Source organism: Eptatretus burgeri, chromosome 7 (assembly GCF_056783735.1).
Source record: "Eptatretus burgeri isolate ZD-2024b chromosome 7, Ebu_testis_v1, whole genome shotgun sequence".
NCBI lineage: Eukaryota > Metazoa > Chordata > Myxini > Myxiniformes > Myxinidae > Eptatretus > Eptatretus burgeri.
The window spans coordinates 106004248-106030914 of NC_140967.1; the positions used below are offsets into that span (position 1 = coordinate 106004248).

Consider the following 26667-nt stretch of genomic DNA (forward strand, 5'->3'; position numbering starts at 1 on the left):
TAATTATTGGTTTTCGTGATTCAATTCTGTATAAATCAACAAATAATGAATTGGTTTAAGGATCTCACCTGTCATCTTGTAAAAACGATTGATCCGCAAGGTCGGAGAAATTATCTGCACAATCCATTCTCTCAATAAAACACACTCGGCACACAAGTTGGTTTAAATAGCCTCCTGTTGATGATGTAATGGGAGATTACACAACAATGGGTTTTTCAAGGTGTGTCCCACATAGGAAATGACTTCAGAATTTTTTTGGCTCGGTTCGGGCGAGGCAGCTTGGCTGACTCCAGACTGACTCATTTTAACACCAAAATGAAACAGCTTGCTTTGAATTATTTTGAGAAAAACTTACATAAAATAACACATAATGTTGAATTTGGAAAGACCATGAAAAATAAGAGCATTAAGAGAAGTTTATCATTTCATTTCTGCTCAACAAAGACACTTAAACCAAAACCAAGTTCCAAGTTATTCTTTGTAAATATACTCGATGGAAATGAATGTTGTAAGAAAATTAAGTTATTCCCTAAAGTAGAACATGGACAAATATTCGTTGGTTCGTTCTTTGAGTGGAATGAAAATATGAAAGGGAAGAAGTGCTTTAATCAGTAAGTCTCAATCTTTCATAGTCTCAATTTTACATTTGCTTGGATGGGAGAGGGAGGTAATGAGTCTCAATTTTACACTTGCTTGTATGGGAGGGGGAGGTAATGAGTCTCAATTTTACATTTGCTTGTATGGGAGGGGGAGGAGATAGTGGGGAGAAAATCAGTCTCAATTTTACATTTGCTTGTCTGGGAGAGGGAGGTAATGAGTCTCAATTTTACATTTGCTTGTCTGGGAGAGGGAGGCAATGAGTCTCAATTTTACATTTGCTTGTCTGGGAGAGGGAGGTAATGAGTCTCAATTTTACATTTGCTTGTCTGGGAGAGGGAGGCAATGAGTCTCAATTTTACATTTGCTTGTATGGGAGGGGGAGGAGATAGTGGGGAGAAAATCAGTCTCAATTTTACATTTGCTTGTCTGGGAGAGGGAGGTAATGAGTCTCAATTTTACATTTGCTTGTCTGGGAGAGGGAGGCAATGAGTCTCAATTTTACATTTGCTTGTCTGGGAGAGGGAGGTAATGAGTCTCAATTTTACATTTGCTTGTCTGGGAGAGGGAGGCAATGAGTCTCAATTTTACATTTGCTTGTATGGGAGAGGGAGGTAATGAGTCTCAATTTTACATTTGCTTGTCTGGGAGAGGGAGGTAATGAGTCTCAATTTTACATTTGCTTGTATGGGAGGGGGAGGAGATAGTGGGGAGAAAATCAGTCTCAATTTTACATTTGCTTGTATGGGAGGGGGAGGAGATAGTGGGGAGAAAATCAGTCTCAATTTTACATTTGCTTGTATGGGAGAGGGAGGTAATGAGTCTCAATTTTACATTTGCTTGTATGGGAGGGGGAGGTAATGAGTCTCAATTTTACATTTGCTTGTATGGGAGGGGGAGGAGATAGTGGGGAGAAAATCAGTCTCAATTTTACATTTGCTTGTCTGGGAGAGGGAGGTAATGAGTCTCAATTTTACATTTGCTTGTATGGGAGAGGGAGGTAATGAGTCTCAATTTTACATTTGCTTGTATGGGAGGGGGAGGAGATAGTGGGGAGAAAATCAGTCTCAATTTTACATTTGCTTGTATGGGAGAGGGAGGTAATGAGTCTCAATTTTACATTTGCTTGTCTGGGAGAGGGAGGTAATGAGTCTCAATTTTACATTTGCTTGTATGGGAGGGGGAGGTAATGAGTCTCAATTTTACATTTGCTTGTATGGGAGGGGGAGGAGATAGTGGGGAGAAAATCAGTCTCAATTTTACATTTGCTTGTATGGGAGAGGGAGGTAATGAGTCTCAATTTTACATTTGCTTGTATGGGAGAGGGAGGTAATGAGTCTCAATTTTACATTTGCTTGTATGGGAGAGGGAGGAGATAGTGGGGAGAAAATCAGTCTCCTATTTTGGGCTTGAGTCATAAAGTTTTATCCTTTTTCCCCATTGATTTGAATGGGCATCCCAAAAACCCCATTTATCTTCTACTGATAGACCAAGTGGTCCAGAATCCATTCGACTCGACAGAGACCAGCCATGGTGGGACAGACCAAGTGGTCCACAATCAATTCTCCTCGAAAAAGACCAGCCATGGTGGAATAAGCAGCATCTAATGAGGCCAACATTTCCTCCTCCTCTTGCAGGCCTATTTATCCCTGCACCTTGTGGAGTCACCTGCATGAGGTGACAAAATTAATCACAACAATGAAAATCAAGTGGCGAAGTAAAAATATTGAATCAATGATGCCATTGTTTACTACACAAAATTCAAATAACAAACGAATCATTATTATACGTGATGATTGTGGTCATTAACAAATTATCTGATTTATTAAAAAAAACGAAACGAAAATAAAAGCATTGAAACAACAAATGGAATTTTTTTTTATTAATGAATTTGTCAATGTGTTCTCCAGACCAAGTCTCTTTGCTGCATCATCTGATTGTCTGGTTTGGATTTAATTTTCAATTTTCAACACTCTCCTTTTTAAATTTGTATTGAAGGCTTACACAACATCATGTGATCATGTTGCAATTATACATGAATGGGCACTGCAGTGCATGTCGACCTTTCATGAAAAAAAAAAACAGACTGGCAGTAATTATTGAATCATTGAGAGCCTGGCCTTCGGAGGGATAGAATTGAAAAACGTAAAGGGAGACTAGTGAACAGGGATGTAAAATTTACAGGGAATGAGAGAACAATTGCATAAAATGTAAAAAGAACTAGTCCGTACAATGGAATCAAGTCCACAATGACTAAGTTTATGGGAAACGAATCCACAATGAACTGGAATAAGAACGAGAACAATGAACAGATGAGGATGCAACTGAACAAAAGGAACAGCAGAAAAAGGGGACAGGACACCAACAGCGAGGATGAAGGACAGAATAGGAGACTTGGATAAATAATGGGGGTGGAGTGGAATGGGGGAAAGGGGCAGACACATGGGGTGGACAAGACGGACACAGAAACCAACTCTCAGGATGGAAAAACTGGGGATTTAAAGGAGGAGAGTGTGGGGTGGAGTTGGAGGGTAGGAAAGATCACGGTTTTGGATTTGGGGTGGGGGAGGGGGGGTGATCTGAGATGATGGTGACTGGCTGTGGAGAAGATGGAGGGAAGAATGGGATTGAAGAGAATGTGGAAGTTGATCCCACAGCCGGGAAAAACAGAGGAACGGATGAGCGGAGAGTGAGCAGTGATCCCGAATTTAGGTGTTTTCACCGGAAGGGGGTTAATGGTGAACCGTGTGTGCCCTGCAGAAACCTGGGAGGGGGAAGTGCGAGAGTTTGAACGACTGAACTTCCTCAGGAGGATTAAGAAGGTAGACAGGAAGGTTTGGCAGATTGTCCTTTCACAAAGAGAGAGACAGTGTGAGTGTGAGACTTGACTGGATTGAAAGACATATTCCAAGTGTTTGATGAGCTTGTGGTTTTGTTAATGTCTGAAGAGAGGGAAGAGATTGCTGTGGTCTGCCTGTCTGTTTGAAGGATGAGGGACGTCACAGCAGAGGGTGCAGTTGTCAGCAAATAGATAAAGAGGATTTTACAGTCAGATACATCGATACAAATAAATGTCAATGTCTGTGTTAGTGTCTCATCTATAATATAACTACAAAACCATGAAACCTTGCAGCCTGAAACTTTGCGCATTTTTTTTTATTTCTTTAAACTTGAAACACGTTTCTGTTTTGGTGGGTTGTATCACCCCAGGAATGTCCCGTTACACTACCTACTCTCCCCTCACGCTTCCTTTGGGAGATATAGGATGCGAAGATTTGTAGTGGCACACAATCCAAACTGAACCCCTTTCTATATAAAGGATTTAAATTATACGAACCAATGAAAGCTTTTGTGTTTTATTTTATAGATTGACAAAGCTGTCAAGTACAGTTTTTTAAGTCGGGTTTTTTCAACTTAGTTTCTTCACTGTTGATTAGACTTTTACTGCGCGTGCCACTAAATATTATCTTGCATGCCACTAAATATTATCTTGCATGCCACAATATTATCTTGCGTGCCACTAAATATTATCTTGCGTGCCACTAAATATTATCTTGCGTGCCACTAAATATTATCTTGCGTGCCACTAAATATTATCTTGCATGCCACTAAATATTATCTTGCGTGCCGTACATTGTGTGCCCTTGTACTTGTTTGCATCGCATGACCATAGTCCATCTCACACCTCTTCCAGAACCTACAGTGAGTGCGCAACAAAACTATACTTCCAATTGGCCCTGCGCTATATCTACATGGGGTACCTATGAACACACCTGCACCACGAATACAACTTATGTTCGTTTCACAAACTCATCACACTCCAGGTATAGTTGTGCCTTTTGAATTTGGTATCTCCCCCATACTTTCTATTATCTTTTGTTGCTTGGATATTTATTCGAGTAAAGTTATTTTAAATGTCCCCCGATAGGTGCATATTATACCATGCTATATGAATAACACCCTTTTACAAAATGTACCGTGAACACCAAGCTGCGTTCGCAAATTGCACGACAAAAGTATCTCCGGAGGACATCGGTGGATCGAACGGGGTGAGGTGCACCTGGAAAGTCGACCACGCTTACACCTACCACCTCCGTTTTTGTAGCAAAGGAAAGGGAAGCGCCACACGTTCGCCAGGTCCACTGCAAAGCCGATGATCGACAGCAGGAAGTCGATTTTTTTCTCCCAGGTCTCTCGTGCGCCCACGTTGGTCTGCTGTGACCGTGCGCCAGGCAGACGACCCGGCGTGGCCTTCGCAGGTATCACCGCCGAGGTGTGTGTCTGCAACTCTTGCGTTCCGTTCAGTTTCTTCATGCGTATCCCGTCCATTGGGATCGGTTCAGTGGACGTAGCCATAGAATCCTCCTGATCATTCACTAATGTCCTTTCTTCACTCCTATCCGGCATCATGGGCCACTGCATAATCAAGCCCTTGATCGACAAACGTCTGCACACCAGATCTTGATCGACAAACAAACGGATGCAAAAGTCGATGGGTAAATACCTGTGCTTTTCCAGCACGACTCGCCTGCAGGTGACAAAAAAGGTTTCCGATATTATGAAATGGGACGGAATACACAATTTCACAGTTGCGACCAAAACCCCGTGGACTTGGAGGCAATTTACCATCGAATGCTTTACAATGTTCAATGCAATCGGATAGACACCGGATCGGACTGGCTCACGAATCAGATTTCGAGAGTTTGGAAGCAGAATGAGAACAGATGAAGCATATCATAAAACTCCACGAATTTGTTGAACTCGAAAGATGATATAACGGCGCAGGTGCCACGACCAAAGTGGTGGCTCCTCATCCTCGACACGGACGACGCTTTGCTCACCTTGGTAAGGGTTGCGTTAAATGTGTCCGAAGTTGAAACGAGTGGAACTCGTGAAGGCGAACTTGATTTTCGGATTGGGTCAAAATGACCTTATTTTTGGATGTCCAGCATGTGACTGGCCAAAGTCTGAGCGAGAGATCATTTCGGACCAGTGGGAGGAGATACAAGTATAGAAACAGGTTTCGTGGATCTGTAGCCCAAAGGTGCTGGAGCGGAGTGAGCGGACCGACTTTGAGCGAGAGTCCCCATTTTGGCGAAATTTCAGTGGTGGGGGTTGGAGCCAGAGGGGCGGAGTGGTCTCTGTCGGGCTGCACAAACAGGGCCGGTCACTCAGACAGAGGGGGTGGCAGCAGGACAACCACAAATAGAAATACAATTTCAGAGAACCATTTGTCTGGTAAAGAAGGATAACTGCGTGGACTTCAGTCATTGAGACATGCAGTATTGAAACGATTTGAATAAACGCTCTGAACGATCTCCAAATTGGAGAGGGGTTGCAGTTCGGCAAACTTGGTTCAGTTTCCGACTTCTTGTGATGGAATAGCAAGTGCGGGTTGACGTCCATTCGAGAAGCAACTATAACAGCACTCGGTAGAGCGCGTACCTCCACCAGGCTCAATTGGTCACGTTTTATATCCCACTGATAGGTAGGATCTGATTCCAGACCCTAACCAAAATTGAACCGGCTTGTTCTTGCCACCGAACCAACTCATCCACCAAGTTTTGTCATAACTCATCCACAACTTTTTGAGATATTGTGCTACATTATCGTTTTTGGCCCCATCTCTCAATGGTGAAGAATCGCATTGAAATAAAAAAATTCAACTATCCAGATCTCGATCTTCACCAAAATCGAATCAATTCGTTCTTGCCACACATCCAACCTGTCCACTAAGTTTCGTCTGAATCCATCCTTAATATGTTGAGATATCGTGCTCACTGACAAACAAGCAATACGTCGTGCAGAGCACGATACTTGTGAAATCCCTAAAACAAATTAGACCATAAAAAAATAACTGGTGGTTGAAGGCAGTGATCTGATATGCAAATTATGTGGTGGTACCATCTCTGACTTATTTCCAGTTGTTACTGGAGTTCGTTGGGGGTGTGTACTGGCCCCCACACTTTTCAGCACTTGCATGGACTGGATTCTAGGGAGGATGTCGGAGAGATCAAGCTGCGGTGCATCGTTTGGGAATGTCAAGATCTCTGACCTTGATTTTGCAGATGATGCAGTCATCTTTGCCGAGACTTTAGATATCCTTTTGGGGACCCTCGAGGTGCTGAATGAGGAGTCGGAGCTGCTGGGATTACAGGTTTCCTGGGTCAAAACCAAGATCCAGGCTTTCAATGACATCTTGGATGCTGCTGTCCTGTCTGTGCCTGTTTGTGGTGAGGATGTTAAGGTCGTGGAGAGATTCACTTTCCTTGGCAGTGATATTCATGTCTCTGCTGGCTGTGAGTCAGAGGTCAACGGACGTCTAGGTCGGGCCTGGCGAGTCATGGATTCACTGGATCATGGGGTGTGGTGCTGCTGGTACCTGTGTGGGAGGACGAAAGTCTGAGTCTTCAGGTCCTTGCTGTTTCCAGTCTTGCTCTATGGATGTGAGACTTGGACTCTGACGAAGGATCTGAGACAGAGACTTCATTCCTTTGGTACCAGATCTCTTCGGAGAATCCTTGGCTATCGCTGGTCTGACTTTGTGTCCAACGAGCGGTTGCTGAGAGACTCAAATGAGATTTGTTACCTGCATAGTCCGTGAGCGTCAGCTGTGGCTGAATGGACACTTGGCTAGTTTTCCTGATGCTGATCCTGCTCACCAGATTCTCTCAGTGAGGGAGCCTCGTGAGTGGAGGAGGCCAATGATCCGACCATGTGCCTTGTGGTCGCAGCAGGTTGATCGGCGTCTCAAGGAGATGGGGATGGGCTTGGCATCTGCCTGGGGGATGGCCAGACGGAGGCCCCTGGAGTACGGCAGAAAGTGGCTAACAGTTTGACTAACAGTGTCATGTTTGACTAACAGTGTCACGCTGCTCTGGCGCATGCTCCCATACCTGACCTGACCTGATATGAAAATGCTGTTCACATTTAAACTCAATTGGATGAAAATTGAGACTTTTAGAAATTGCCCCCTCGTTGATGACCTTTGGCCAATGTTGACCTCAAAATTAATCGGTGGTTGAATTCACTAACGTGATCTGAAAATCTTCAAATTTCAAGTCAATCGGATGAAAATTAATGATTTTAGAAATATAACAACGTTGCTGTCCTTTGGTATATTTTGACCTTTTCATCTTTTTGCCTCAAAATCAATAAGCTCCTTCCTTGTGCCGAACTCTACCATTTGGTGAAATTTCGTGAAGATCGGTTTAAAATTGCGACCTGTCGGCGATTGATTTACAGACAGACAAACAGACAGACAGACAAAGAAATCAAAGATTTGCAAGTACATTGGTTGGTCTAGTCTGTGATTCTGTCTTTCTTTGAATGTGAATTGCCTCGAGGTACATATCAGGTAGATATACCAACACAGTTCGAATCAAAGACCGCTTGGCCTTCCAAGATGTTCTTGCAACATAATAGTGGACCTGCACTGATGTTGTGCACCTGATATTTACCTCTGCCACCTAAGGTGGACAGAGGTTATGTTTTCATCCGTGTCTGTTTGTGAACAGAATATTTCAAAAAGTTACGGACAAAATTTGGTGGAGAGGTTGGGTCTATGACAAGGACAAATTGATTCAATTTGTGGAGGAGGTGGAGGTCAGGGAGCATTTCGGAGCAAGTAACCATAACATTGTGTGTGCAAAGATTCTGTTGAGGGTTAGAGTTCAGGATAGTAGGGCAAGGCTAATAGATTTCAGGAAGGCAAACCTTGAGGGTATGAGGAGAGAGTTGGGTGATGTAGATTGGGAGACTCCAATGACAGAACAATCAGCATCAGAGAAATGGGAAACCTTCAAGGACCAAATGTGTGGAGTACAGAGTACGTACATTCCAATGAAGTGTAAAACTAGAAGTAGAAAGAGACCAGGGTGGTTGAGCAGTGAGACAGGGAATGCTATTAAGGACGAGCAGAAGGCATTTATGAGGTTTAAAATAACAGGAATGGAATTAGATTAAAATCATTATCGAAGTAAACAGAGGCAGGTTAAGAAAATAACTCAGGAAGCCAAAAGAGAGTATGAGAAGGAACATGGCTAAAAATATTAAACATAATAACAAGGCTTTCTTTAAGTATATCAGAGGAAAAGAACAGGTTAGGACCAGGGTGGGCCGATTGAGGAATAGCACCGGGAGAGTGGTTAGTGATGAAGGTGAGATGGCAGGCTTATTAAACAGGTATTCTACTTCAAATTTTACACAAGAACAGTCAGGAGAATTGCCAACAGGTGAGAGTATCTATCGAGGAGGTGAGGAAGGGCTTTTGCAGAAGATCCAGGTTGGAGTGGAGGAAGTAAAGGAACAGCGAGGTAATCGAAGAGAAGATAAGGCTCCGGGTCCAGATAATATGCACCTGAGAGTATTGAGAGAGGGAGCTGAGCAGGAAAGCGAGACGTTAACGGATATTTTCAATAGTTCCCTGGAGTCAGGACAGGTACCGGAGGATTGGAGAGTAGCAAATGTAACGCCATTATTTAATAAAGGATCCAGAGAAGAATTGGGGAAACTATAGACCTGATAGTTTGACTTCAGTTGTGGGGAAGGTGTTGGAGATATTAATTATGGATGAGGAACCATTTAAATAAATACAAACTAATTAAAGGTAGTCAGCATGGGTTTACTAAAGGTAGTTCCTGTATAACAAATCTTTTAGAGTTCTATGAAGCAGTGTCTGATTGGGAGGATGATGGAAAGGCAGTGGACATAGTATATCTAGACTTTAAGAAGGCATTTGATAAGGTTCCACCTCGGAGGTTGTGAGCCAAGGTGAGGTCTTGTGGAGTGGTTGGTCAGGTAGCTAATTGAATTGGAAACTGGCTTAGTGGTAGGAAGCAAAGAGTGGCTGTGAGTGTGAGGATGTCTTGCTGGGAGGATGTAACCAGCGGGGTACCTCAGGGATCTGTACTCGGATCATTACTATTCATTATTTACATCAACGATTTGGATTATGGGATGAAGAGTAAGCTTTCCAAATTTGCGGATGACCCAAAGCTTGGAGGTGAGGTGGATATCAGAGGGGGGGTGGTGATCAGATTCAGGAAAAGGATTGATACTTGTATAGATTGGGCAAAAGATTGGAAGATGTAATTTATCCTGAGCAAGTGTAAGGTGTTGGGAATGGGAAAGAGCAATATAAATAGAGATTACAGGATGGAAGGGGTAATTTTGAAGCGTGTTACGCAGGAGAAGGATCTGGGGGTGGTAATAGATATGGGAGGTCAGCAGGTAGCACAGTACCAGGCACCTATAGGTAAAGCAAATAGTGTTTTCGGCTGTATTCGGAGGGGGATCAAATTTTAATTAAAAGAGGTGGTGTTAACATTGTACAGGAATTTAGTGAGGGCCACATGCAGAATATTGTGTGCAGTTCTGGTCACCACAGTTCTGGAAGGACATAGATGCCATTGAGGATTCAGCACAGGGCTACTAGATTGATTCTGGGCCAAGCTGGACTCAGCTATGAGGAGAGCCTCAAGGAGACAGGGCTTTATACACTATAAAGTAGGTGGTTACGAGGAGATATGATAGAGATGTTTAAGATAATGAAAGGTAGAGATAAAATAAGTGAAGATTAATTATTCAACAGAGTAGACAGTGACAGAACCAGGGGCCACAGCCTGAGAGTAAAGAGGGAAGTAAGGAAGGGGTCTTTCACTCAGAGAGTATTTAATGCACTGAATGGTCTCCCTGGAAATGTAGTGGCAGCAGAAACAGGAGATAAGTTTAAATTAGAATTAGATGGGTACCTGGAAGTTATGGAGATGGAGGGGTATGGGGATGTTGATCAGACGTTTAGGTAGTTTGAGCATTGATGGGTGATTGTGTACGGAGTGCTGTTGGTGGGGGTCTTGTCAAGGGGGGTTGTGTGGTTGATGTTGTGTGTTTTTAACCAAGCCAATGCCCCCTCCCCGAGGGGAAGAAAAGGACGAACAAACAAACAAACAAACCAAAAAAATAAAATAAACTACAAAACAAAAAAAAAAAACAAGTTTTTTTATTCCATTAATTAAAAACATTATTTTTGCATTTTCTTCCTTGGATCTTGTGTGGATGGATTGGTGTGGTGTTCACGCAGGCATGATGGGCCGAATGGCCTCCACCTACATCGGATTTCCTTGTTATTTTGGTGAAGAATCAAATACGAATCCAGATTCAAGAATGTATTTAATTTTTCAAATGATTCTTCACCATTGAGAGATGGGACCAAAAACTATGCATCACATGATATATTTCGTGAAAGTGAAATATATAAAAAAGTTGTGGACGAGTTTTGACAAAACTAGGTGGATGAGTTGGTTAGGCGACAAGAACAAGCCGATTCGATTTTCGTTCAGTTCCCGAACCAGATCCGGCCGATCAGTGGGATACATAACAAAAAGTAAACTTTGGCCAGATGGAGGTACGCGCTCTACCAAGGGACGTTCTAGTTGATTCGTGTTCTTGACCTACTTTTTGCGATTGTGACCTAATTAACAAAAAAACACATTTTTGATGCATAACTTGAATAATCTTCTTCCGATTTTCATGATGTTGAGTTTTATGGATAGATTGTAGCTGGAGACATTTTTTAAATTTAAACTCCATCCAGAGATGTTGTAGATCAAGATCATATGGTAGTCCGAAAAACAAATATGGCTGTTATTGGATTACGGGCCATCATTATATCACAGGTCAAGGGTAAGTCTTGGGCGATTGCCAGTTGGGGGAGGCTTACCCTTGACGATTGCTTTGTGATCGCAGCTATCGAGTTCATTCCTTGGACTTCTTTCGCGGTTATGATAGCGGGATTGATTAACACCAAATGAATGTGATTGTAATATGGATGATAACAATTGGTGAATATGTGGATAAGTGCAAGGTCAAGATGGTGGTGTGTTTGGAACGAGGGAGCCAAGGTGAAATCAACAGATTGGGGCGGCCATATTGGATTTCAAAATGGTGGTGGTTGTGTCTCCAATCCAAGATGGCTGCTATAATAGGGCGATTATGAAATCCAAGATGGCTGCTATAATAGGGCGATTATGAAATCCAAGATGGCTGCTATAATCAGGCAATTTTGAAATCCAAGATGGCTGCTGAAATGAAAACGAGAGAAGAACCTTCAGAGTGTAGGCTTTATTCCATTTGATTGAAGCCGCTTCTACGGGCACATCAGGGGATACAGGTGCAGCAAGGAGTACATAAGCAGTAAGGTATACACGTGCAACTAATCACCGCAAAATAAATCAGTATAAGCCCGGAGTCCGATATACTCTCAATTCTCACCATTCAACGAGCACCAAGTGAACCGCCGCCGTAAACGACAATGCCCCTGGGACAATCCCCCCGACCGAGCAGAACCTTAGCTTTATCTATTCCGTGCTCGAGCCGTGCAACATGTGATCGCACGTCACGACCTTCAATTCACCACATTTTCCCCGTCTTTAAAATGTAACTAGAGGCCCAACTAACGCACCATGATTACTTCAGCACTATAGGAGTATACATTTCAAGCAACGCGAACTATCTAAACCACAGAAGCATACATGCCAAGCAGTGAGGATTATTTTGAGTTGGAGGAGCATGGTAATGAGCATCGATATATTATGTAACGAGCATATAGGAGCATGAGCATCGAGGATGCCGATAATCCCCTTTACAGATTGAGTCGGCGAGGGGGTATTATCCGTCGACCTCTCCGGGAGTAAATGGCGGTTTCACTTGAGGGAGGCTTCCGATCCTCTTGATGAGCCTCGACTCGTGCCGGGGATGACTCCCCGATCGCTCTCGGGTGGAACGTGGCTGCTCCGTCGCCACCATTCTCATTGGTACCTCTCAACATCCCTCATTGACACTAATTCAAATGTCCACACGTGACTGAGGGTCTTACTAACGATGCCAGTCAACCCTGCATCTGCAGAACACCCTTTCTCAAAGCTGAAGCTCATATTAAAGTTACTTGAACTCTACAATGTCAGAGGACAAGCTGTCACACCTAGCCGTCATCTTGATGGAGAAGGACTTAGGACGAAGTCTGAAGACATTATTGACGACCTTGCATACAGGAAAAGTAGAAAGGCGAAATTGTAAAGCATCGATGATTGGTGTGAGTGTGAGTGAGTGTGTGAGAGAATATTTTGACATTACCACACTGTACATTTTTAATTCTGCATTAATCATGTACATTTTTTGTTGCTCTTCTCCCCATTCAGTCAGTGAATATCTGAAGAATTTAATCTGAAGAACCACAAAATCATTTTGATTTTTGAGAGGATTCCACGAAATAATTTTGATTTGAAAGAGGATTCCACAAAATCATTTTAGTTTTAAAGATGGTTCCACAAAATCATTTTTGTTTTAAAGAAGGTTCCACAAAATCATTTTTTTTTAAAGAAGGTTCCACAAAATTATTTTGGTTATAAAGAGGATTACACAAAATCATTTTGGTTATAAAGAGGATTACACAAAATCATTTTGGTTTTAAAGAGGATTCCACAAAATCATTTTGGTTTTAAAGAGGATTCCACAAAATCATTTTGGTTTTAAAGAGGATTCCACAAAATCATTTTGGTTTTAAAGAGGATTCCACAAAATCATTTTGGTTTTAAAGAGGATTCCACAAAATAATTTTTTGAGGTTTTAAAAAGGGTTAAACAAAATCATTTTGCTATTAAAGAGGATTCCACAAAATCATTTTGGTTTTCAAGAGGAATCCATAAAATCATTTTGGTTTTAAAGAAGGTTCCACAAAATCATTTTGGTTTTAAAGAGGGTTCCACAAAATCATTTTGGTTTTCAAGAAGGTCCCACAAAATCATTTTGCTATTAAAGATGGTTCCACAAAATCATTTTGGTTTTCAAGAGGAATCCATAAAATCATTTTGGTTTTAAAGATGGTTCCACAAAATCATTTTGGTTTTAAAGAGGGTTCCACAAAATCATTTTGGTTTTCAAGAAGGTCCCACAAAATCATTTTGGTTTTAAAGAGGGTTCCACAAAATCATTTTTGTTTTAAAGAGGGTTCCACAAAATCATTTTTGTTTTAAAGAGGGTTCCACAAAATCATTTTGGTTTTCAAGAGGATTCCACAAAATCATTTTGGTTTAAAAGATGGTTCCACAAAATCATTTTGGTTTTAAAAAGGATTCCACAAAATCATTTTGGTTTTAAAGAGGATTCCACAAAATCATTTTGGTTTAAAAGATGGTTCCACAAAATCATTTTGGTTTTAAAAAGGATTCCACAAAATCATTTTGGTATTAAAGAGGATTCCACAAAATCATTTTGGTTTTAAAAGGGTTCAACAAAATCATTTTGAAGGATTTCTCCAGCCCAGTTTTTGAGATATAAAGAGTTCTTTAAATGTTCACATTTTCAGTCATTGTGATTTTTAGTAAGGTCAGATTTAAAAATGGTCAAGTCAATTTCCAAGTCAGATTTGTTTAGTCACACAGGAAAATGGGTTTTTTTGGGCAACAATTTCATTGCATGTGAAAACGTCACTTTTGACGTCATTTTCTGGTAAAACAGGACCTCAGAGAATCCTGTTAATGATACATTTGATGTGCCTTAATTTAAAGAATATAATGCATTCCCCCCCCACCCCCCTTTTCTCAAATGATTAATTCCAGAGTTATTGGTCAATGTCATCAAAGAGTGAAAATCACATTTCTAACATGACATTTGAATTAGGTCATTGTGGTCTGGTCTCACCTGGAACATATAGGCAGTGTGTAACAGAAAGTTAGGCTTTGTACCGAGTGCTGAGAGGCTCAGATACACTTACAGTCATTGAGTGTACGCGCGGTCCATCACGTTGCCATAAAAAGTACTCAATACATATGCCCTTGGCACTAACTCCCTTATTAAAGATTAATAAACAACCTCGTGAAGTATTTGTGACATTTCTGTTTAACAAATAATTTGCACACGTTACAACTTGCACAAACAAAAGTTTAAAGTTGTGAGTTCATTCAGATTGGCTTCATTCCCACAATTATGGTTCCTTCCTTTCCTTTATTTTTGTTTTTCTCTGCATCACAAGTGATGATTCGTATTCTCTTAGGAATCAAATGAGTGATTGGTATCCCATAGATTAAAGGAAACAATGAAAAGTGAGAGATACTTTACACAATTGTACAATTAAGTACATGATGGACAGGACACATGCATTGTGAAAGTAATTGTTCAAAACAAAACTTTTTTTGTTTTCAGTTTGAGCAAAAAATGGACACAACATGCATCAACATCACTATATGTCAAAACTAATAAATCTCAGTGTGTGCGTGTGTGTGCGTGCGTGCGTGCGTGTGTGTGTGTGTGTGTGTCTCCTCCATAACTCCACAACCATGAAACCTAGCAGCCTGAAACTTTGCAGGGATACTAAGGGAATGCCAAGGAAGTGCACGAGTGAAAATTGGGTATTTCGGTTAATTAAAACATTTTTGAAGATAATCAACGGCCTTATTTAATTATATCCTTTATCAGGCGCATTCTCGGCCACCTTGTTCTCAACGGGGTCTTAATGTACATCCTGGGTTACTGAGCTAGGGTCTGAAGCCACCATTTGTTTTGGCTGGCTCAACCATGCCTCGACTTGAAACAGGCTGCAATTATTTTTTCATTATAAAGTTTGTTGTTTTTTTTCACTTTCCTCAATGTGTGTGCCGTTAAACTGGACATCACAACTGCTGGAACCCTCTCTCCCCTCTCCTCATTTTTGCCACTCTTCTCCCTCTCCCTCTCAAACTACCCCTCCTTTCCCACAGACCCCTCCCCTCTCTTAATATTTCCGTCAGTGAAGCGACGAGTTGTATTTGCTCGTATATAATGGTTGTGAATAAAACTACTGTATAATACAATGTCACATCCAACACCTTGGACATTGTCATGGACCCGAGTGTATTCTGCACAACAAGCTTCCTCTTGTAATAGAAACCTATCGGTTCTGGAGGACAAAAATGAAAAATATGACTACTGGGTCTGTGACTTATCTGGGCCATGGCCCAATGGTGTAACCCAAATTTGCTCGCATTACGATTGGTGGGTCTGAAGAAGAAGATTGTTGAAGGAATTTACTAAGTCAGCCATTTTGACACACTTCCGGTCACATGATCGGCATGACCAGCAATTCAACATCCCTACTGTGGCCTAATGTTACAACCCAAATTTGGTAGCTCAGGAGACGCTCATATCATGCAGGGGATGCGTTCCCGCGAAACGCTGTTATCTGAAAATGTGTCATTGGGAAAATATTCAACACGTAAAAATGGGGTATGTCCAAATGGGGAAGATTTCAACCTTTTAAAGTTGAAGACCTAGATAAAAATCTTAAAAATAGAAGAAAAAAAAATCAGTAAACAATGAATCATTAAAACGTATAACAAATAAAAACATTAACATGAATTACTTTTTAATAATTGTTACCATGATTGGGGTTGGATTCTGTACATATTGCTTGTGGCAGGCATATTCAGGTGTGCCAGGCTGGCCAGTTGAGGTTGGAGTCTCAGAAGATGACATGGAGGCTGATTCACTTGGGATTGTTTTAAAATAATTTCATAATGGAGACTTGAGTGGCTGCCTTCATTTTCTGTTCCTCGACCTCCTTGAAACATTTCAGTATATTATCCATCTCCCGATACACCTTGGAACTTTTCAGGAATCACGAACAACTCGCTCAGAATGACGTAGCACAGAAAAAGCGTCCACTGTGAGTGAACGATTCACCAGAATGACACAAGGAAACTAGACACAGGTGGAGGTCATTCAGCCCATCATGCCTGAGCCACATCAACCCCACACTAATTTATCAACACAAGATCAAAATAAGAAAATGCAAAATGTTTATTAATTTTTTTAAATCAAGTGTTTTTGGTGGGATTTTTTTCGTAGATTTTTTTCTTCTTCTTTCCAGGGGAAGGAGTAAGGGCGTAGACGGTCTTAAGTAAAAACCACACAGCATCAACCACACAACACCCCTTGACGAGACCCCCACCAACAGCACTCCGCACACATGCACACAATCACCCATCAATGCTCAAACAACCTAAAAGTCTTGTCATCACCCCAATACCCCTCCATCTCCATAATTTGCAGGTACCGATCTAATTAGACTTTAAACTTATCGACTGTTTCTGCTGCCCTGACCTTTTCAAGGAGACCATTTCATGCATTAACTACTCTCTGGGTAAAAGACCCCTTCCTTACTTCCGTCTTAACTCTCCTCTTCCATACTCTCAGGCTATGGACCCTGGTCCTATCACTGTCTACTCTGTTGAATAATTCATCTGCACTTATTTTATCTCTACCTTTCATTATCTCAAACATCTCATCGTATATCCTCGTAACCACCTTTTTTCTCGTGAATAAAGCCGTCTCCTTCAGCTGCTCCTCATAGCTGAGTCGAGCTCGCCCCAGAATCAGTCTCGTAGCCCTGCGCTGAAACCTCTCGATGGCATCGATGTCCTTCCGGAACTGCAGTGACCAAAACTGCACACAATATTCCAGATGTGGCCCTCATGAAATTTCTGTGTAGCTGCCTGGTACTGTGCTACCTGCTTACCCCCCATCTCTCTTACCACCCCCAGATCCTTCTCCTGTGTCACACGCTCCAAAATTACCCCTTACATCCTGTAATCTCTATTTTCATTGTTCTTTCCCATCCCCAACACCTTACACTTGCTCAGGTTAAATTACATCTGCCAATCTCTTTCTCAATCTATACAAGTATCAATACTTTCCTGAATCTGATCACCACCCCCTCTGCAATCCACCTCACCTCCAAGCTGCGTGTCAGCTACAAATCTGGAAAGCTTACTCTTTATCCCATAATGTAAATCATGAATAGCAATGGTCCGAGTACTGATCCCTGAGGCACCCCGCTACTTGCATCCTTCCACTCACAGCCACTCTTTGCTTCCAATCACGAAGCCAGTTTGCAATCCAATTAACCACCTGACCAGCCATTCCACAATCCCTCACTTTGGCTAACAACCTCCGATGTGGTTCCTTACCAAATGCCTTCTTAAAGTATAGGTATACTATGTCCACTGCCTTTCCTTCATCCACCCAGGCACTGCTTCATTGAACTCTAAAAGATTTGTTAAACATGAACTACCTTTGGTAAACCCATGCTGACAACCTTTAATTAGGTTGTATTTATTTAAATGGTTCCTCATCCCTCATTAATATCTCCAACACCTTCCCCACAACTGAAGTCAAACTATTGTGTCTCGTTTCCCAATTCTTCTCTGGATCCTTTATTAAATAATGGTGTTACATTTGCTACTCTCCAATCCTCCGATACCTGTCCTGATTCCAGTGAGCGATTGAAAATATCCGTTAAGATCTCACTTATCTGCTCAGCCACCTCCATCAATACTCTCGGGTGCATATTATCTGGACCTGGAGCCTTATCTTCTCTTAGATTACCTCGCTGTTCCTTTACTTCCTCCACTCCAACCTGGATCTTCTGCAAAAGCCCTTCCTCACCTCCTCGATAGATACTCTCAGCTATTGGCAATTCTCCTGACTGTTCTTGTGTAAAAGTTGAAGTAAAATACCTGTTTAATAAGCCTGCTATCTCATCTTCATCACGAACCACTCTCCCAGTGCTATTCCTCAATGGGCCCACACTGGTCCAAACCTGTTCTTTTCCCCTGATATATTCAAAGAAAGCCTTGTTATTATGTTTAATATTCTTAGCCATGTCCTTCTCGTACTGTCTTTGGCTTCCTGAGTTATTTTCTTATCTTGCCTCTGTTTACTTCGATAATGATTTTAAACCTCATAAATGCCTTTTTCTTCTCCTTAATAGCATTCCTTATGTCACTACTCAACCACCCTGGTCTCTTTCTGTTTCTAGTTTTACACCTCATTGGAATGTACTTACTCCGCACTCCACACATTTACTCCTTGAAGGTTTCCCATTTCTCTGATGCTGATTGTCCTGTTGTTCGAGTCTCCAAATCTACATCACCCAACTCTCTCTCCTCATACCGTCACGGTTTGCCTTCCTGAAATCGAATAGCCTTACCCTGCTATCCTGAACTCTAACCCTCAACAGAATCTTTGCACACACAAAGTTATGGTCACTTGCTCCGAAATGCTCCCCGACCTCCACCATATTGGGATCGTTACTTAGAAGGAGGTCTAACACTGCACTCCCCCTCATGGTCTCATCTAGAAACTTGGTTAAAAAGCAATCTTTGACTAAGACTAGGAAATCCTCATCCGCTCTGTCCTTTCCCTGTTACTGGACCCAATCTATCCCTGGAAAGTTAAAATCCCCCATAATCAATACTCTTCCCTTACCGTATGCCCTTTTGAATTCTTCATGTACTCCTCCTTCCTCCTCCTCCTCTTCCTTCCCACCCGGAGACCCATAAAAGCATCGTTCATGTATCTTACTGTTTTTACAATCTCTAATCTCTTCCCGTACAGAATCCTCCACGTGAACATCACCCCTTTCCCTTGATACAATGCTGTCCTTTACCCAGATTGTTACTCCTCCTCCTCCTATTCTCTCCTTCCGATCACACCGATACACCTTGTAGCCTTCTAATCCTGTCCTCCAGTTACTCTCCTCCTTAAACCATGTCTCACTCAATGCAATTTTGTCATACTCCTCGCTATCTGCTTTGGCTTCACGCTCTTCCATCTTAGTATTTAAACTCCTGACATTGGGATAGAATATGTTTAACTTTTCCCTTTCTGAAATTATATTTCCTTGCCTGGTCTTACTCATCATAATTACATCATCAGTTCCTTCCTTAATACCTTCTCCACCATCCACTGACCTAAAAAAGCCTCAATTCCTTCCTCAATTCCCACTGCAAACCTTGCCGCCCCCTTTCTATTTAACACACGGCCATCATTCTGGAAACACTCCCTTCGTCCCCTAAATGATTCCCACCGATTCTTAAATGTAAAACCTTCCTCCCAACACCATTCTTCCAGCCATTGGTTGACGTCTCTTGCTCTACTCATAATTTCTATATCGTTTCCTAATCTTGGGAGAATCCCAGAAAACATGACCTCGTATGACGGAGCACCAATGACTCACACCGGATGACGTAAGGCAGTTGCTGATGTTGAATTAAATCCCCACTGTAGCGAAAGGACGTGATCAGAACACGCGTTATACGAGGGTCACCCGCATTTTGACTGGTGGGTCTGGAGAAGATTTTTGAATGAATTTCCAAGGTGCACCATTTTGACCTATTGAAAATCACGTGACCAGAAGGAGCCTTGCAATCCCTGTTCCCAGTCAGGTGAGGAACGTTGCTGCCAAATTTCATCTGGATCGTCCCAGCGGTTTGGCCTGAGAAGTCGAAATAGGAGAAGGACAGACGGAGCACGATGACAATACCTTATCTGAAATTCCAATTGCAGATAAGCTCACGAAACATCCTGGGGTTCGTCCAACATTCCAATCAGTGAACGAAACATCAGTTGACTTCACTTTTAATAGGGTTTCATAGGATACCCCATCCACGCACACTTTATCAAGGGTGTGCGTCTCGGACCTTTAATTCCGATGCTTTCAACAACGGTCCAAGCAGCAAATTGGAACACGGGCAGCTGAATAAACGAGACTCAAACCGAGCAGCAGTGGCCTTCGTACAGTCCGTGAGTAGCGCACTATCAGGTTGTCCGTGCCGCAAGCGCAGCCTCACTCATCCCCATCCTCCCCCAGTGAAACTCAAGCACCATTTCGAACAATCGGACGTTTGGTCTCAGCTGTTCGAGGTGGGATGAGAGTGATTGGACTGGCAGGCATTTCGCGCGGGAATAATAACAGATTATTGAAACAGAGCGGGGAGATCAATATTCATGGGATGGTTCATACATCTCGCCGAATGGACCATAAAACAGGTTCCTCACACGTTCGTGGCGAAACGCTCAGGCTACGAGTGCATGCTCACGTAGGGGGAAGTTGGGGGGAGGGGGGGGTCTTCAAGTGTTCACAATGCGAGGTCACTGAGTTTGAGGCAATGAGGCATTCACGTTAACACAGGCAGGCACTGTGACGCGTTTAAACGTTACTACAGGCATTGTGACGTCATTAAGTGTGACCACTCCTCATTTTCATAAATGCCAAGGTGAGCCAATGAAAAAAGCCAAGGATTCACAAGGTTTCGGGAAAAGCGATAAAAGAAATCCTATACGCCAAGAAAACCTTTGGAAAACCAAGACGCCAAGGTGAACAACGAATAGCCAAGATCTTGTGAAAAAAGCCAAGGAGTGGTCGCACTGGTCATTGACCGTTAATACGAAAGGGACTGTGGGTGATTCATCATCGTGTGTGCCGTCCGTTGGTTGCATGTAAAGCTGGACGTCCCATCTGCTGGCATAAGTTGGTGGATGCTAAAGCTTCACGAAGATTAGGCAAGCTATCGCCGGCACACTGAACAAATTACAAAATCCCTCCCTAACTACTGCTGGTAGAGCGATGGCAAACCGCCTCTTTGGCCAAGAAACTGCTTCGGCAGAAACAACGCTCTGCAACACAGAGACATGGTACATCAGTCAACGTTAAAACAGGTGCAATGACGTCATTAACCACATCAATGAGGGTATTAAACACTGTGTGACGTAAACGTTCCAACAGACGCCAAGAGAACGTCATTAACCATTAATATAGGTGCCATGACATGATCAAACGCTACTCCAGGCGCTACGACACAATAAAAATTCAATACAGGTGCCATGACGTCATTAAACGCTATATGACGTCATTAAACATGAGGTCTGAAGGGATCATGGAACCATGCTCTGTGCAGAGCGTCGGTGCTGGCGAAACAGTTTAGATGACATGGGTTATAATCCTGAACGGGGTCATGACTCGAACACAAGAAGTCATCGCAGGAACTTGTAATTTGTTGATGGTGCCGGTGATAGCTCGCAGAGTCTTTGCGGAGGACAATGGCATCGTTAACATCCATTAGGTAATGCTGGCAGACGGGACAGCCGTTTAACGTCCATCCGAGGGACGACACATATTGATGAATCACCCTGTTTGTGAAACACAGGTGACATTTTATACCTGGGTCGGGATTCGAACAAACGACAGACAACCGAGAGGCAAGTGTGCCTACATTTTGGCCATATTGCCAGCCCAATTAAGTGTTAAGATAGTGAAAATGCTCTATTTGCTGAAAAATGATCCGAAAACGATCTGACTCTGTTTTAGTGAAAAATGGATGAAAATGTGGCCGATGACGTCACAGTGACAAATATATAATAAACCTCCTGGGAATCTATCATGAGTTGGAATATTTCTTCATGGACAATGCAATAATTTTCATAAATAAAGTTAATAAGGCTTAACATTTCCGAATGGAAGATCTATCATGAATAGTACTGCAGCATAGCAAACCAATTGTTCGACTTTTCATAAAAGCACCTAAATTGGTACATATGTTGACGAATGTATTCTGAACAATTCTGGATATGGAGCCACCCGAGATTGTGCCTTGGTCAGCTTCGGCCACCATTTTCCAAAATGGCCGCCATTCGACTTTAGCGAAATTGGCTATATGCTCTTATTTTCTTATTGTATTGGTGGTAGATATAAGGAAAGTGTAAAATTCAGTAAATTGACCATGAAAAGGCGTATTCAAATATTATGAGCCAGTATTTTCGTTAAAAAAGCCATTATTTGGTTTGTAAATTGCTGCTCTCCTGAAACTTTTCGCTGAAAAGTACCCATTATTGCCTGGAGAACAAGAGTCAAACGATATTCATCACATTCAATGGGTTTGGAATCAACAAAAATTGCATTATAGATTACATACTTTACTCTATTTTGAAAAGGGAACTGATAATCGTGATAATGACAAACTCAGAAAATGTAGTCAAATTATTGCACACTTCACTTTGAAGCGGCTACGGTTTACTGTCTACTACCATTCTACCAGGACACACGGTACACGCATACATCAGTCTCGTACAATATGAGTTTCTGAGCTCAAGTGTACTGGCTCTGGATCAAGAAGTCAACACTTTTACAAGCAATGCGACTTTGCATTTGCACATTTTTAGCTCGGCCGATATCTCAGTCTGTGTCTACTGCATCTGTCTACTGGCATTCTCCTTCACAAGCACACAGTCCAGTGCATTGCAGATTAGCCTTCTTGCATTTGCAGCGGTTTTTACAGCCTTTTTTGCAGCTGCACGACACCAGCTCGAAGCAGCTTTTTGAAGCCTCAGGGAGTGTGGTCCAGAGCGATTCGTAGGACCCATCCTCCGTTTTCCGCCAGCCCCAGCTTGTTGGTGACAGAAGCATGGGTTGAGGGACCAAGACCTGCCCCCAGACATAGCCACCCTGGAAGACTGATCTCTTCACATGCTGTTCCAAAGCATCGTAGGAAGGTGGGATGCGCTGGACGGAGAGTTTCTTTCTGGCCTCGTTGACGTCCGTATATGGACTGGTGCGGTCATAGGAGCACCATAAACCTTTTCATGCAGTGCACACACTCCACTCTGGCCCACACTCTCTGAGGCTTCAAAAAGCTGCTTCCAGCTGGTGTCGTGCGGCTGCAAAAAAGGCTGTGGAAACCGCTGCAAATGCAAGAAGGCTAATCTGCAATGCACTGGACTGTGTGCTTGTGAAGGAAAATGCCAGTAGAGAGATGCAGTAGACACAAACTGAGATATCGGCCGAGCTAAAAATGTGCAAATGCAAAGTCGCATTGCTTGTAAAAGTGTTGACTTCTTGATCCAGAGCCAGTACACTTGAGCTCAGAAACTCATATTGTACTAGACTGATGTATGCGTGTACCATGTGTCCTGGTAGAATGGTAGTGGACAGTAAACCGTAGCCGCTTCAAAGTGAAGTGTGCAATAATTTGACTACATTTTCTGTAAAGTATGTAATCTATAATGCAATTTTTGTTGATTCCAAACCCATTGAATGTGATGAATATCGTTTGACTCTTGTTCTCCAGGCAATAATGGGTACTTTTCAGCGAAAAGTTTCAGGAGAGCAGCAATTTACAAATCAAATAATGGCGTTTTTAACGAAAATACTGGCTCATAATATTTGAATACGCCTTTTCATGGTCAATTTACTGAATTTTACACTTTCCTTATATCTACCACCAATACAATAAGAAAATAAGAGCATGTAGCCAATTTCGCTAAAGTCGAATGGCGGCCATTTTGGAAAATGGTCGCCGAAGATGACCAAGGCACAGTCTCGGGTGGTTCCATATCTAGAATTGTTCGGAATACATTATTCTATATGTGTACCAATTTTGGTGCTTCTATGAAAATTTGAACAATTGATCTGAAATATCAGACTATGCTGCAGGACTAATGGGGCATGAGCTTGGTTAAAAACACACAACATCGACCACACAACCCCCCCCCCCCCCGTAACAAGACCCCCACCAACAGCACTCCGTACATAATCACTCATCAATACTCAAACTACCGAAAAGTCTTATCAACATCCCTATACCCCTCTATCTCCATAACTTCCAAGTACCTGTCTAATTCTAATTTAAACTTATCGACTGTTTCTGCTGCCACTACCTTTCCAGGGAGACCATTCCGTGTATTAACTACTCTCTGAGTGAAAGTCCCCTTCCTTGCTACCCTCTTAACTCTCCTCTTCTTTACTCTCAGGCTATGGCCCCTGGTTCTCTCACTGTCCACTCTGTTGAATAATTCATCTTCACTCATTTTATCTCTACCTTTCATTATCTTCAACATCTCTATCATATCTCCTTGTAACCACCTCCTTTCGAGTGTATAAAGCCCTGTCTCCTTCATCCACTCCTCACAGCTGAGTCTAGCTTGGCCCGGATCAATCTAGTAGCCCTACGCCGAGTCCTTGTTATATGGCAACGATGTCCTTCCGGAACTGTGGTGACCAAAACTGTACACAATATTCTGGATGTGGTCCTCACTAAATTGCTGTACAATGTTAACACCACCTCTTTTGATTTATATTTGATCCCCCTCCGAATACAGCCAAAAACACTATTTTCTTTACCTATAGCTGCCTGACACTGTGTTGCCTGCTTACCTCCCATATCTATTACCACCCCCAGATCCTTCTCCTGTGTGACACGCTCCAAAATTACCCCTTACATCCTGTAATCTCTATTTTCATTGTTCTTTCCCATCCCCAACATCTTACACTTGCTCAGGTTAAATTACATCTTCCAATCTTTTTCCCAATCTATTCAAGTATCAATACTTTCCTGAATCTGATCACCACCCCCTCTGCTATCCACCTCACCTCCAAGCTTTGTGTCATCCGCAAATTTGGAAAGCTTACTTTTCACCACATTATCCAAATCATTGATGTAAATAATGAATAGTAATGGTCCGAGTACTGATCCCTGAGGAACCTCGCTACTTACGTCCTCCCAGCAAGACATCCTCACACTCACAGCCACTCTTTGCTTCCTACCACTAACCCAGTTTGCAATCCAATTAGCTACCTGACCAGCCACTCCACAAGACCTCACGTTGGCGAACAATCCCCAATGTGGAACCTTATCAAATACCTTCTTAAAGTATAGATATACTATGTCCACTGCCTTTCCTTCATCCACCCAGGCACTGCTTCATTGAACTCGAAACGATTTGTTAGACATGAACTACCTTTGGTAACCCCATGCTGACTACTTTTAATTAGTTTGTATTTGTTTAAATGGTTCCTCATCCGGTCTTTAATTAATATCTCCAACATCTTCCCCACAACTAAAGTCAAACTAACAGGTCTATAGTTTCCCAATTATTCTCTGGACCCTTTATTAAATAATGGTGTTACATTTGCTACTCTCCAATCCTCCGGTACCTGTCCTGACTCCAGGGAACTATTGAAAATATCCGTTAACATCTCGCTTACGCTGCCTCGACTTCTGTCGATATTCCAGTTAATTCCAGACCGGCCACCATCTCGTGCTAAAATGCACTTGGGTTCTCTGTGAGCCCCACATCACCTCCAGTGCCCTTGAGGACAACATTGTTCTGTTCATGACCTGAATCACTGACATGGCAGATGACATGTGGGTTGTTTGGTGAATGACAATTTCCGTTCAGAAATTCCATCTCTATTTCTGGGTGGACTTGTTGCAGGGTGGTGAAGTCTCAGATGTGGACAGGTAACCATCTGGCATAATTAGTTTGATCTAGTGCAAAGAACCATGGTGCCAATGTGTTAAAGGGATTCAACATCGAGGTTGATATTCCCATCCCGTTATGCCCGCAAAAATACCCGTATTACAAGTTGCAATCTCAAAGGCAGATGTGGAATTGTGGGTAGTTGCTCATCTGATGTTGCTCCCAGGCCTCAACTTCCAAGTTTAGATTCCATTTCAGGAAGATCATTGACACGAGATTGATCGGCAATTTGCTTCAGGATGGAAGGACCTGCTGAGCATACCTGGTCTTTGCAGCGTGAGGCACCTTGATGAATGGGTCAGTGATGCCGGGTGTGGCAATTTCTTGAAAAAGAAATTAACTCTTCGGAAATGGTCTGAAATGATGCATTTATCCTTACGAGAGCACAAACTCGAATCAAATAGACTAAAATGGTTATAACGTGCAGATTATTTGAATTTTATCTGTGATCTGTGTGAGATGAGACACAGAGGGTGCTCGATGACGCGACCTGAAACCAGGGGGCATCGCTCACTTGCTTCCATAGCAACACATATTCAGTACCATTATATCCAACTACATGCCAAGTTTCATACTTGTTTCCAAAAGTGCACAAACATGATGGATTTTGGAGCAAATCCACTGGACGATAAATGCTTAAACATGCCCGTCATTAAACAGTCCACACTTTGAGCTCAGCGGCAGCAATTCACATTTTTGGCACTGCAGCTGAAAAGTTGGGATGGAGAATGGGAAATAAATAGGAGGGTAGGAGAGGTGAGGAAGGGGGTATTCTTTTTTTTAAAGGTTGGGAGAAGATGAGAGATTGTGAAGGGAAAGGGAATCTGACATTCATGAGGGAAGGCAGGGATGGAGATCAAGGGTTCCACAATGCTGTCCCCGACACAAACACCCAACAATGTACTCTGAAAGGGGGGGGGGGGGTACGCATCATCAGCCAAG

The 26667-nt window shown here is 42.4% G+C and overlaps 2 protein-coding genes across 5 annotated transcripts in view; both read right to left on the reverse strand.

Annotated features, from left to right (window-relative positions):
* Positions 1-5680, reverse strand: part of LOC147024039 (sodium-dependent noradrenaline transporter-like) — an 86772-nt gene extending 81092 nt beyond the window's left edge. The window contains exons 1-2 of the mRNA XM_085890203.1: positions 5439-5680; positions 4686-5125 (exon numbers count right to left, since the gene is read on the reverse strand). Coding sequence (XP_085746329.1) covers positions 4686-5019 — 334 coding nt within the window. The 5' untranslated portion in view covers positions 5020-5125; positions 5439-5680. The remainder of the gene's footprint in view (positions 1-4685; positions 5126-5438) is intronic.
* A 6023-nt stretch (positions 5681-11703) lies between these two features.
* Positions 11704-26667, reverse strand: part of LPCAT1 (lysophosphatidylcholine acyltransferase 1) — a 111612-nt gene continuing 96648 nt past the window's right edge. For 2 of the 4 annotated variants that reach the window (XM_085890207.1, XM_085890212.1), the window contains exon 14: positions 11704-12636. In XM_085890207.1, coding sequence (XP_085746333.1) covers positions 12626-12636 — 11 coding nt within the window. In that variant the 3' untranslated portion in view covers positions 11704-12625. The other 2 variants (XM_085890205.1, XM_085890210.1) reach the window with 2 other exon arrangements.